Genomic DNA, 14,513 nt, shown 5'->3' with positions numbered 1-14,513 from the left:
TGCCATGATGCTCGTCACTTGTCTCAGGCCCTCTGAGATGACTGTCAGACCCTCCTTGTATTTTCAGTGCTCATCCAGTATCTTTTTTAAAGCAAGGTCCCTGAGATCTGAGTCCTGAGGCTTTGGAGCTGGGGCTGACTTCTGCAGCACCTCCACTGCCCACAGTTTGAACTCTACTGTTCCCCCTCTCAGTGTTCCAACCATTCAGGACATACTTGGAATGTTTTTGCTGCTTCCCCACTCATTCTCCACCCGACCCCCGCCCCCCCCCTCCCCACTGTTGAATTGCAGGTTGAATTTACATAGACTGCACAATAATGAATATATGAATGAGCTAACCCTTTGATTCACGTTGGGCCCAGTACTGCAGCAATATGGTGACTGAAAGTTTCACCCCACCACACTGGCAGTGGCAGAGTGGCACTAGCATGTTTTTTCCTATCTTCCCCACAAGAATCCCTGTTTACCCTTTTTTTTTAAAAAAGATCTGACAAGCAGGCAGAAAAAGAGATGCAACGTTGAGCTGGCGTATCACTTGAACTCTGGTTAGGGACTTGAGTTATGTGGAGAGACTGGAGAAGCTGGGGTTGTTCTCCTTAGAACAGGGAAGGTTATGGGGAGATCTGATAGAGATGTTCAAAATTATGAACGGATTTGACAGAGTAAATAAGGAGAAATTGTTTCCAGTAGCAGCAGGGCCGGTAACCAGAGGTACACAGATTTAAGATGATTGGCAAAAGAGCCAGAGGCGACATGAGGAAACATTTTTTTATGCAGCGAGTTGTTATGAATTAGAATGCACTGCCTGAATAGTAACTTTCAATAGTCAGTAGTAACTTTCCAAAGGGAATTGGGTAAATAATTGAGGGGAAAACTTTTACAGGGCTATGGGGAAAGAGCAGGAAAATGGGACTAAATGGATAGCTCTTTCAAAGAGCCGGCACAGGCACGATGGGCCGAATGGCCTCCTCCTGTGCTGTACCTACAATCATTACTGGTTTACGGCATGGGCTAAATTTTGATCTTTAGCACTCGCAGTGCAGAGAGTCCACACTGGGTGCATATACCAGGGACATGCTCGATTTGTGGGATGCATGTTTTACAGTCCTTTATAATAAAAGATGAAAATTTACCCATGGGGATGGAAGCATAAGTATCTTTAGTTTCCTTTTTTTTGAAGGAACCTTCTTAAGCTCTGATCCTGTAGACTGCAGTCCAGGGGCGATTTCCTTTGGTCACTGTATAAACACATTCTAAAAGGATGCATTGATGATTTTGCTGGTAAGAGCGAAAATAAAAAATCATCTTATTGGGTTCACGGTGTCTGTAGCATGTAGTGACCAGAGGAAATCTAGTCCACATTACTTAATGAGTGACCTTGTAAAATAGAAAGCCCGATTTATATATTGATTGATTCATTCATTGGACTTAATTCTAACACTCTTTGAAAACCTTGGAGGAGAGCTGAAAATGGGACATGTCCAGGAGGTGATAAAAGTATCCATCTGATAAGTTTTGAACTGCTTACGGCTCATGTGGAAAGTGACTTAGTCATAAGATTTATCCTTGTGCTGCTATTGCTGCAGACAGAATCATAGAATCATACAGCTATTAAATCTCCCCTTAACCTCCTCTGCTCTAAGGAGAATAATTTCAGCTTCTCCAGTCTCTCTGCATAACTGAACTCTCTGGTACCATTCTAGTAAATCTCTTCTGCACCCTCTCCAGGGCCTTGACATCCTTCCTAAAGTGTGGTGCCCAGAAATGAACACAATACTCCAGCTGAAGTCCAACCAGTGACTTACAGAAGTTTACCATAATTTCCTTGCTTTTGTACTCCATGCCTCTACTTATAAAGCCAAGGAATCCCATATGCTTTTTTAACAGCTTTATCAACTTGACTTGTGGAATTATCTAGTTCCCTATAATCTTGATTGCTATCGTCTTTCTCTTAGTTGAACTGCTTTGGATACATTTGAGAGATAGATGCTCAAACTATGCCACACTGTCCCTGAAATGTAAAACTCTACTGGAAGCCGAGTTGGGACTTGTATGACTAGGAATGAGGCCTGATGAAAGGAGTATAAAACACAACCAATGTACAGATCAGAAAAACAGAACTGTCCAATGTGAAACCCCTTCTGCAAGTCTCAAGCTGAATGAGTTTGACATTGTGAGATAGTCCGGTACAGTTGCACCATCTGTTTGACACATATAGCAGTGGCTACTTTCTCATTGGTCTGCTGTGGCAGGTCGGCCTTGTACGCGTCGTACGCAAAGCCTGATTTTCCTTTGCATTGACCTCAGTGGAGGGGAGGATCGGGTGGGGTGTGCCGCGGGGCAGCCGATCCTGAGCCGCTGGTTTTTCCACTCCCACCGAAGTTAAAATGATGTATTTTATTATCTTGCTTTTTGAAGTCATAACTAAATGAATCCAATTACATACTGAAAGCATTTCTATCATACGCGAAAGAAAGAAAGAACTTGCATTTATATAGTACCTTTCACATTCTCAGGACATCCCGAAGTGCTTCACAACCAATGAAGTACTTTTGAAGTGCAGTCACTGTTGTAATGTAGGTAAACGGACTAGCCAATTTGTGCACAGCAAGGTCCCACAAACTGCAATGAAATGAATGGCCAGAGAATCTATTTTTTGGGTGTTGGTTGAGAAGTGAATGTTGGCCAGGACACTAGGAGAACTTCCCTGCTCTTCTGAACATCGTGCCAAGGGATCTTTAATGTTCACCTGAGAGCCTCGGTTGAAAGACAGCACCTCCGATAGTGCAGCATTCCCTCTGCAGTACTGCACTGAAGTGTCAACTGAGATTTTTTTTGCTCAAATCTTTGGAGTGGTACTTGAACCCATAATCTTCTGACTCAGAGGTGAATGTGCTACCACTAAGCTAAGGCTGACATCTATGTCAAAGAAAATTGCGATAGTGTTTTGAACTAACATTTCATCTGTGAATTCCACATAAATAAATAATCCAAAATAAAATGTTGCGGTGGATTATTCACTTAGCTGCAACTGTAATATTATGACACTTGTTCAATGAGGTTATTCAAGTGTAAGTGTAATATTGTGACAAACAGATTACTCAGTTCGCCTACAGCTGTCTGTAGATTGTAAAAGGTTACAAGTCATTTGTTTGATGAACTTAGAAGTATTTTTTATTAAAAATTAAACATTGGTCAATCTTTACCTCTTTTAATTACTCCAGTCCATGACTAACAAACATTGAGGCAAATATTAACCATTATACGTGCCACTACCATCCCCTTGTGACAAAATATCAATCACTACACCCGGTGGTCCCCTCTCCTTCTGACCCAAGTACTAACCATTGAATATGCCATTGCCTTGTATACTGATCCAGATATTAACCATTGCACATGAATCAGCCATGTTTTATAATACACATTCATAATTAACATTTTCAAACACTCTTCTCGGCCTCAGTAGACCCAAACAGTGATTAGACATTGTTCAGTTCCTTCTCTGTGCATCTTTCCTTACTTGCAGCAAAAGGGTTGACACAGATTTTACACTTCTGCTTGCCCTCACTACCCCTCTTCCTGCCTCAACTGCTTCTCTTCTTAAGCTTCTATTCACTCCTCCCACTTTACTTTTTTGACTTACTCCAGGTGACTTTTTGCCTCGAGATCCTGGTCACATCACTCTTATATTCATGTTCTCAGTTTCGCTCCACTCCAGCAAGTACCGCACATAATGGAGCCGCTTCCCAATCGGGTGGTTTCCAAAACCAGCGCTCCCTGCAAATGTATTTTGACACCAGCTGCAGGTAATCAGTCCTAGCAAGATAACCTGCACCAGAACACGTATCCACACTTTCCTGAACTATATACCTTCAGATTAATGCTCACCTTCGAGTTAGAAGGTTGTGTGTTCAAGTCCCACTCCAGAGACTTGAGCACATAATCTAGGCTGACACTCCGGTACAGTACTGAGGGAGCGCTGCACTATCAGAGATGTCGGATGAGACGGTAAACTGAGGACCCTCAGGTGGACGTAAGAGATTCCATAATACTATTCTAAGAAGAGCAGGGGAGTTCTCCTGATGTCCTGGCCAATACTATTCGAAGAAGAGCAGGGGAGTTCTCCTGATGTCCTGGCCAATACTATTCGAAGAAGAGCAGGGGAGTTCTCCTGATGTCCTGGCCAATACTATTCGAAGAAGAGCAGGGGAGTTCTTCTGATGTCCTGGCCAATCCCTCAACCAATGTCACTAAAACATATTATCTGGTTATTATCTCATTGCTGTTTGTGGGATCTTGCTGTGTGCAAATTGGCTGCTGCGTTTCCTACATTACAACAGTGACGACACTTCAAAAGTAGTTCTTGGTTGCAAAGCACTTTGCGACATCCTGAGGTCGTAAAAGGCGCGATATAAGTTCGTTAATGCCAAAAATACCATTTGTAGGTGACTATCTTTTTAAATCATGTAATAGAGTGTACAGTCTCACCACAGCTAACAAACACATGCTCCATACTTAAAACAGTGGATTCAGCACAGGTGAAACTCAGTAGCAACAACGAGCAGATTTATCTATCCTAAGGAACATGGGTAAGAAATGCCACCATTTGGATTTGTATGCTCAACGTGGACCTGAGTCCCTGGTGAGCTGGGGAAGTGTGTTTTCCTGCTTATCAATGAAGTCTTAAAATTTGGATTTCAGATTCTAAAGACTTGAATTTCAGACTTTATAATACGAAGTCAGCAGCCAAAGTATTACTTTACCTCAGAGTTCATCCTTATCTTGAGATGGAAAAGTAAAAATACTGAATATTGCAGTTCTTTTCTTTCAAACTAAATGCCCACAAGTGTTATAAACATAATATGCTGCGAGGGGCCAATGTAGTATGACTTTCATTTCCATTCATGAGGTTTGCTATGACTCATTTGTGGACACAAAAATTGTATTTCACCAGTCCCTCTAGCGTGTCCTCCCTACATACAAGTGCATTTCTGAGCAGTGTATTGTCAGAATACTAATGAATCTGGACAGGAGCAAAGACTGACCAAACAGCAAACAAGATAATGGTCCTTACCACTGCAAACTTCTCTTTGACTTCTCTTTTGTTTGATCATTTGTAAGGTGCGTTATTTGACTTAATTAATCTTAGTAAATTGTTGCTTACAAGCCTGCTAGGAAGAAAAATACCAAAACAGAAAATGGAGTAATTTGCCACCATGTAAGATTAAAGTTGCTTTTTTTTGGATGGAGTTAAAATCGGAAAACAAGACTGTTGGAAACACAATATTCCAAAAGCAGGTAGCTTGTATTAAGACCTGTGCTAGTTAATAAAATGGAGCCATGGATAGAGCTTTAATACAGAATTGGTTTTAAACAGGCACTTGTTCACAGTGATGCAGAGCTGACAGACCCAAGTTACACTGCAAACTCTTCAGTCAAGGAAATTATACTCACCAGTGTCCAAATGCTGGTTAAATTTTCAAGTTAATTTGTGGGTCAGTTGGCTCTCTGCTAATATTAAAAAGGTTTAAAACAAACTTTAAACAAAGCCATCGGAGAAAATGGGAAGTATTGCCAATTTGGCATTTTCACTCCTAAGTTATACAGCACATTTGCATTGATGAAAAGTTGAAACCACTTGAAAGCAAAGATGCAAAATGTATAACTGACCTGAAAGAAAAATAAAACATAATACCAGAACCTTTGAGAGAATTTGGCTGGCTTATGAGGAACCCATGATATCATAGGATCTGTTACAACACTTAATCTGTGTGTGTTTTTTTTTTGTTTTTACAGTGCTGGAGTTGGAAGGACTGGGTGTTTCATTGTAATAGACGCCATGTTGGAGAGAATAAAGCATGAGAAAACTGTAGATATTTATGGTCATGTAACACTAATGAGATCACAGAGGAATTACATGGTTCAGACTGAGGACCAATATATCTTTATTCATGATGCACTGCTTGAAGCAGTGACTTGTGGAAATACCGAAGTGCCAGCCAGAAACCTGTACGCATATATCCAAAAGCTGACACAAGTGGAGCCAGGAGAAAACGTCACAGGAATGGAACTGGAATTCAAGGTAATGGAGCTGTTACTTGTGAAGGAAATTCCAAATTGCTTTCAGCTACAGGTTCAAAGCTTCAACCAGCTAATCAGTTAAAATAACTTTAGCAACTTACTATATAGCTCGCGGTGTTTATTCTCAATCAACATCGTATTTTTCACATCTCCAGAGATCAAGAAAATGTCTTCACATTAATACACCCAGAAAAGAAAAGCTATTATTACAATACTGTAATTAAAGACAACTGTCTCAATAAATACATGTGTGTGTAGAGAAATTATGTATGCAATTTCCAGAGGCTTGTGAAATATTTGCTTATCAATGTGAGGGATGTTAGTGCTGGGAAATGGAACATGTTCTATTTCAAGCACAGTGTCAGCATCAAGTGATCCCCAGCCAGGTTACGTGCAAAGTAAAGCTCCCTCTATTCTGCCCCAACAATGTACCTCAACTCCAATCTCTAAAGGACAACCCAGCTGCACCAGTGTGTTCACACACCAGCCATCCTGCAGCTTCACTGAGTGGGACTGTCAGCTTTGTGACCCAGTTTTGTACTGTGGGCCTGTGCTCACTGGGTTGAGACTCCCCATGCTTGTTTCAGAGGCAGAGGGGACTTTCATCCTATCCGTCTGGCCTAGTTTTGGCCCCAAGTTGCAAAGGTGTTCTAACCCACTACAGCACACTCTCTGTAATTCTTCCTCTGTAATTTGTCCATTGCTGATGCTAATTGCACCGGTGTTGATTTCCAGCCTTCGAATTCATGTTACTATGCAGTGTAATTGACTTCCTTAAAGAACCACTAAGGTCTTGGGCAACTCTAAAACTCTTTATTTTGTTTCCACAGCGTCTAGCCAACACTAAAGCCCACACATCAAGATTCATTAGTGCCAATCTCCCATGTAATAAATTCAAGAATCGCCTTGTTAATATTATGCCATATGAATCCACAAGAGTATGTCTACAGCCAATCAGAGGAGTCGAGGGCTCAGACTATATTAATGCCAGTTTTATTGATGGTTATAGGTAAGTGTAAGCAACAATGGTCTTAAAATGTAAACTGCTGTGGATGACAGACTGCAGCTATTAGTCCTTAGCTATACTGGGGCCCCCTGTATAGGTACAACAAAGAACGAAAATGGAGTGGAATCAACATATTCACTATTGGTTCTTGGTAATGAACTGTTGATTATTAATCAGTAAACTTGCATTACTAAGGTAACCTTTGTTAATATTTTAGTATGAATGTAATTACACATCAAGCACCTAGCGTTCACTTGTCAGCAATAAACTATCATGGCACAGGCTGCCAGATCAAGAACAAGCCCAGTTGTAAAATAGTGCTGCTCCCCATGGATTCCACAATGTATATTATAAAATAAGTTTTCTTTCAGGCCTGTAATCAGATTTTAAGACTTGGATGTTGATTGTAAAGTCCCTCATAGTCTATGAGATTATGCCACGTTATTTATCAAACCTGTAGATTGTTCTGTGCATAATGTAAGCCAGCTATAGAATTTACCAACAATGAACTGCAAATGATTTCTCAAATCCAGTAATGATATTATAGTAATTTCTTTTGGAGTGAATGGGCCAGAATTTACTGTCAAAATAACGGTGAGGCTAATGGCACTCGCCGTTACTTATGCGTAAATGGTGCAGCGACTTCCGGCGAGGGACAGTTGCACGGTTAAATGTGGAAATCCAGAAGTTGCTGTCCGAGTTGCACCGCTCTGCCATTAACTTCGCAGAAACAGCATCTCGCTGCCTGCCTCACCATTGAAATGCACTGAATGGTGTGAAGTTGCTGTATTTGAGCGGTCGATACGAATTAAACTCGCCGCAGAAAGTTAAGCCTTGTCCGTTTCAGTCGAAGTACCCTTTAAACAACACGTTAAGTGTTAATTACTGCCAGTCAACCTCTCTGGCACTGATAATTAACCATTAAAAGTGTGGAGTCTCATTCCTTCAGGTTTCAATTATTGTTGGAGATTTTTAAAATGTAAAATTTTTTAAAATTTAATTTTTTAAACTTTTTTTCTCTCTCTCTCAATCCAATCTTTCTTTCCCTCTCTTTATTTCTCTTTCTGTACCTGATTTGACCTGAATTCACCCTCTCTAATTTACACTTCCTTCTCAGTCCTTGCGTTAATTTCACAATCCTTCAATCTGATTGGTTAGGGAGATACCCAGTTGCTTGTCCTGTTCACTCAGGTCCCAGATGCCCTGTTTCCCTCGCTGTGACGTTATCAGCTCGCACTTCCAGCAACTTGCCATGCAAAAAATTAAAAACCTAAACCATGCAAGGGCAAGTCTAACTATCGGCAGACGCTGTTAGCTGCCCTGCTACCGCAAATTTTGGCCCCGTATTTTCACACATCAGTGATGTGGAGTAGTTGGTTTCCATATTGATAGTGACAGTTGGTCCAAAATTAAATTAAATTAATATTTTTTTTAAAAAGGCACTGGAATCTCAGGATGTAAGGTGACAATTTGTGCTTTGCTCTCATGTTTCATGGTATCTTATTCTTTAGATAGCTTTCTGGCCTTGTAATCACTCCCTGGTGGACATTATTCTGTGTATAAACCACCTGAATCCCCCAGTAAGATTATTGCTTTCTTGTGTAACAAGTCACTGCACTCCAAAATTAATTCACTTTGTGAAGCACTTTGAGATGTTTTAATGACATGATAAGGCGCTAAGTAAATACGTTTTTGAAAAAAATCACAGCCAGGTAATCATTACTCTGAGTTTGCTGCCTTGTAATCACTCCCAGATATCCCATCATTCTTTATGTATCAAGTGCAGTCAGCAGTGTGATAATCAGTGTTTCGCAGGTAACTCACAAGTGCTCCATGTCGACCAGGAGTGAAGTAACAGCTGGCTCACAGTGCAACCTCCTTTATATGGATCATACGCAGCATTTTTTTCAGCCAATGAACGCAAATCTCTAATGTCTTTTATTTCCATGTTTTATGACCGTGAAATAATCATTGTAACAGTGACATAGAGTTAATCTCACCCCAGTAAAGATACACTTTTCATCTGATCACAGTAAACAGTCTGTTGCAAGGTTTTCCCACCTTCCCTGTCAACAAACATAATAAAATAGTACTTACTTCATTAATTTGTCTGCCAGCATATTGTGCAGAATAAAGATAGGTTTGTGAACTAGCAGAGATTCGATGAGATATAATTACCGTCCCTAATTGAATATTAATGACTACAAAACAAGGTTGTTTCTTCCTAACATTTTACACCATACTACACAAAACGATTCTCTTCCCCACTAGATTCTCTAAAGTATAAATAGAAAGTGGTATTATTAATGGTAATTCTAAATAAGTGAACAGTAGATCTCAGCTGTGTAAAGGGTGAGGAAGGTTGCTGGCAGTTGACTAGTTTGTCACGAATGTAGTTCAATGAGAGGGAGTGACATGACTGTGTAAATTTCTGTATTTTATTTTTAATTACAGGCAGCAGAAAGCCTATATAGCCACACAGGGACCCTTAGCAGAGACAACAGAAGATTTCTGGAGAATGCTTTGGGAGCACAACTCTACAATCGTGGTTATGCTCACCAAGCTCCGAGAAATGGGCAGAGTAAGTGCCCAATGCGTCACAACAGTTCATATCTTGGGCATGGCTTGTGCAAATACCTACCAAGTAATATTGTATCACCTTTGCATTCTAATACATTTATAACAAAGGGGATGGCTTAACTTTAATAATGATAAAGAGGTAAACCCCAAATGCTGGAAGTCCAAAACAAAAACAGAATATGCTGGAAATACACATCATGTGAGAGAGGATGTTAGGCAAACGTTTTAGGGAGATCCCTACATCAGTTCTGATGAAAGTCTCTTCCGAAATGCAATCTATCTTTCCCTTTAAAGTTCTGAGCTATCTACTATGCATTTTCCAGCGTCAACCATTCGCCGTCCCCACAACTAGACTGTAGAAACTCAAATGATTCGAGTTCTCCCCAGTCACAGCAAAACCTAAATAAGAGGACCACAAGTGGCTAATTGACTAATTTCACCCTGTGTGACTTCTAGTCAACCATATACCTGTGATTGCTATGAGACCTCTCAAAGGACTATAATTTGAGAGTACTGGTTTGCAGAAAGTATCATGCTCATGTTAGAAAACCGGGGAATCCCCAAAATGTTTAATAGACCAGATGAAGTAATGCCGCACAGTTTACGGTTGCTTTTGTGTTTTACAGGAAAAGTGTCACCAGTACTGGCCTGCGGAGCGATCGGCTAGGTATCAGTATTTTGTAGTAGACCCCATGGCAGAGTACAACATGCCTCAGTACATTCTCAGAGAGTTCAAGGTCACAGATGCAAGAGTAAGTCATCTGTTTTTTTTTTCTCCTTCGAGTGAAGCAGAAATCAGCCCTACATCATTATTAGAATGTGACATACAGTTGGTGACATGTACTGCTGTACGATCCACAGACAAGCCACAATCTCCGAGGACCCACTAAATGACTGATTTTATTGCAGTTCAGCCTTTAGTTTGTCACAGTGCTGGCTTTTAGTACCTTTCCTCAACACCTGGGAAAGAACACAAGCTGAATGCTCCAGTTGCAAATGGACAGCGCAGTCATCCCAGTATTGTTGCCTGTCTACGAGTCCAAGCCACGGTATAAGTGGCTTGAATTCGGAACATGGTTCTGCAATATACATGAGCGTCAGACTTTATGAGCCCACTTACAAATTTTTAGTTCAGTGAAGTGACATTGCTCAGAGCTCGGAATCAAAGCAGAACTTACGTTATAAAAAGATAATGTTGCTAGCCATCTAGAAGCATTATTGGCCTATTGATGCACCACACTGTAGAATAGTAGAACAGGCCTTTTTTTAATTCATTCTTGGGATGTCGGCATCTCTGGCAAGGCTGACATTTATTGCCCATCCCGAGTTGCCCTGAGAAGGTGTGGTGGGCCTTCTTTTTGAGCCGTTGCAGTCCGTGTGGGAAGCTGGACCTCATCATAAGTGATTTAGAATATAAAAGCAAAGAAGTACTATTGTAGTCGTACAAGTACAGGCCAGATCCCATCTGGAGTATTGTGTTCAATTCTGGGTGCCATTACTTAGGAAGGATGTTCTAGTCTTGGAGGAGGGTCCAGTGATAATTCAACAGGATGATAACTGGGGTGAAGGGACTGAGCTATGATGAGAGATTGGGTAAACTTGGCTTTATTGATTGGAGATTACAGGGCTAAGGGATTATCTGATTAAGATATTTGAAATCATGAAGGGTAGATAAGGCATGACTCTTCCCTATAGTCGGAAAATCCAGAACAAACTGATATCATCTGAATTAAACTGATTAATTCTGCTGAATTCAAAATAAATGTCTTTGTTCAAAGGGTAATGAGGATGTGAAATGCAATGGCACCAGATAGCCAAGGGTGTAGAATCAATTGAGGTATTTAAAAGGGACATAGAAACTTACTTGAGAAGTAAGGTTCTTAAAGAGAAAGAGCAGGCAATTGGGATTCATAAGCTGCCATGGCAGAGCAGACTTGATGGGCCAAATGGCCTCCTCCTATACTTCGAGAACATTATAATTGTCTATTGAGGAAGTGTGTATTGGATGTTAAAAACAGACTAGTAAAACAAAAAGAGCAAAATGTGGACGTAATATTAAAGCTGTAACTGAACAATACTAATGGGTTCATGGTTTACTCCCTTCGCAAGCTGTGAATGGGCTGGAAAAATGAGTGTCTTTGGACTTATCATTCAGTATTCCAGTTTAGACTCAGATGAACCTGAGTATAGACACACATAAATACTACAGATGATTATGCAACAAATTGCACTAATGATAGTAATGAACTGTAATATTCATTTTAAAAGGTGAATAAAGCCTTTTTGCTGGTGCCTGGCCCCTGTTCAGATGTAACTTCCACTGAATTACTTATGCAGAACAAAAATTCAGCCCAGCCCAAATGATTACCATTATTATAGTGAAAAATTCTACAGTTATTCAACTCTGTTGTTCCACAAAGACTGCTTTAGAGGTTGTTGAGCTGATTTTATGTTACTGTTACCATTTGAAAACAGTGTAAACCAGGTGTTTTAGAACTTGAGTTTATTTCCCTCCAGATATTCCTGGCTAGACACATGTTGCCATCTAATTGTCTCATAAATACCGCTGCTCTTAATATTCATGACAACAGCACTTTTACCAAGCATTAGGGTCTGCTGTGATTGCTCATTATCAAGGTAGTAACTTTATCAGACTTTCTATTGCCCAGAGCACATTTGTTGATATCAAATGGCAACCGTTAAAAAAAAACAGCACGACACACAACAGAACGAAAATTGCCAGGTAAAGAAAAGAGAAATAGCAACTGCACTGCATATGATTGGAGTGAATTATGACATGAATTTAGAAGCACTCATAGTTTTATCCCGGTTCATTGACATTAGTGCATTATTTCAAATTGTCAAATCAGCAGCTCTATCTTCAAGACAGGTTTTCCTGTTAATTGGTATTGAAAAACATAAAATAAATGAACCACACGAGCTGCCCTGACCGTTATATTATCCAGGTGGCATTTTTTTTTTTGTCTACTTTGATTCCTTAGAGAATCTAATAAGGTGTGGTTCATTGATCTGGACCTTATTGTGTTTTCTTTTCCAATGGGGGTGAAACAGGATGGCCAGTCACGCACAGTGAGGCAGTTCCAGTTTACTGACTGGCCAGAGCAAGGAGTGCCAAAGTCTGGGGAAGGATTTATCGATTTCATAGGCCAAGTACACAAGACAAAAGAGCAATTTGGTCAGGATGGACCCATCAGTGTCCATTGTAGGTGAGTAATCTCTTCAATGTACTGTGCCTTGTTCAATGAAAGCAGAGGAGGCAGTTAAAGCAAAAGGTGACCACAATTTCCTCCGGTCATACAAAATGTGACCATGCTGTGTAAAGTCAGCTCGGGGTGATGACAACACAGAGATAATAATAGGACAGGCAAACTACTGCAGCCATGGCTTTTGATTAGAAGCATAAAGGAAATCCCTAAGAACTGTGAGGTGACAGAGGTTCAAAAATTCACATCAGGTTATAAAGCAGGATCACAGGGGCCGTGTGGAATAGAAAATACCATTTTACACCAGCAGATCCTTTACCTCACAACTCGGTCTTGAGACTTTTGGGGAAACCACAATAAATGCTTTGAGATGTCCGACTGCTACTGTTTATTATTCTATTCTGGAAGATATATGCATTTAATCAACTAGGAATAAAGAAGTCAGAACCCAAATAATGGAGCGAGGAATTTGATACAGAATGTTTATATCACATTGTCAACAGTATGTTTTACTCCATTGGAATTTTTAAAATAAACATTGAAAAGTTATGAATTTATTTTTGTAATTGAGGATTATTTAGTTGAATTAGAAGAATGAAAATCTTGTTTCAATTTTTAGACATAGGAGTCGATTTTAACCCCGGGTGGACTGCGGTGGGCAGCAGACAGTGCAGTCGTGTTCCCCCCCCCCCAATGTCCTCGGGTGAGGCTCCAGCCATTTTGAGGACCGGGCCTCATTTATATTTGATTGGCGAGCTGCGAGCCCTGAACCAGCTTGAAGTTCAGGGTGGGCGGGAAATCCAGGAGCTCCTCCATGGAGCCAAGCTGAAGGTTTCATCTGAGGGGTCGGGGGTGAAACGTACCTGGTTTTGGCGCGTCCTGCAGTGGTCACTTTAAGGTCCACTGGTTAGGCCGCTCAGTATACACTATGCCCATTGGTACCTTAAAATTGCTTTGGAGTCATATGTATGTCATTGGACCCCGATTAGCATATTAGGATTCTACCTGAAACCAACAGGCTCCTGTGCCACCCATACAGAGGCCCCAGTGGTGGGATCGGGATGATAGGTGTATCACTACGATTTTCAGGACGCTATCGCTGTGTTCCCGTTGGGTGGAGGGAATTAAAATTGACTCCTTATTTTCTTCGTCTTTTGCAAGTTCAAGCAACAGCTACCCCCTCTTAATACGATGGCTCCATTCCTAGTTCTTCTTCATCTGATGACATTCAGTGCCTCACTATTACCCTTCACCTCAAATGGAATTCCTATATCTCCATTGCCAAAGGTGCCTCTTAGAATCTCAGTTTTTCTTTTATCCCCTCAACAGCACTTTACTGTATAAAGTTCAAGACCATCCAAGGCTTCACTACTACTCCCCAGCACATCCCTCCCACTGATACATGTTCCTTTTTTCACTTTTAGCTGCCAATCTCTCTCTCTCTCTATCTTTCTCCACCCCCCCCGCCCCATCCCCATAACCTTTCATGTCTTGTTTCATCAATACTGTTGGTGCCCCTCTGAACTTTCCTCTCTCGTTCTATCCTCACTCCAAATATGCTGTCTTCCTCCCTAGACCCTCATTCTGTTAAAATTAAGACTTAACATAGTCTCCAACTTTAA

General features: G+C 40.8%; 1 protein-coding gene across 8 annotated transcripts in view; it reads left to right on the top strand.

The window, feature by feature from the left end:
* The window catches only part of LOC137321288 (receptor-type tyrosine-protein phosphatase delta), a 513,687-nt gene that overhangs the window by 479,243 nt on the left and 19,931 nt on the right, over positions 1 to 14,513 (top strand). For all 8 annotated transcript variants that reach the window (XM_067983651.1, XM_067983650.1, XM_067983653.1 and 5 more), the window contains 5 exons: positions 5,797 to 6,082; positions 6,912 to 7,090; positions 9,542 to 9,668; positions 10,294 to 10,419; positions 12,740 to 12,894. In XM_067983651.1, the coding sequence (XP_067839752.1) occupies positions 5,797 to 6,082; positions 6,912 to 7,090; positions 9,542 to 9,668; positions 10,294 to 10,419; positions 12,740 to 12,894 (873 nt within the window). The remainder of the gene's footprint in view (positions 1 to 5,796; positions 6,083 to 6,911; positions 7,091 to 9,541; positions 9,669 to 10,293; positions 10,420 to 12,739; positions 12,895 to 14,513) is intronic.

This window comes from Heptranchias perlo, chromosome 4 (assembly GCF_035084215.1).
Source record: "Heptranchias perlo isolate sHepPer1 chromosome 4, sHepPer1.hap1, whole genome shotgun sequence".
NCBI classification, from domain to species: Eukaryota; Metazoa; Chordata; class Chondrichthyes; order Hexanchiformes; family Hexanchidae; genus Heptranchias; species Heptranchias perlo.
Note: the sequence above shows the minus strand (reverse complement) of the source record. Positions and strands in the feature narration are given on the sequence as shown.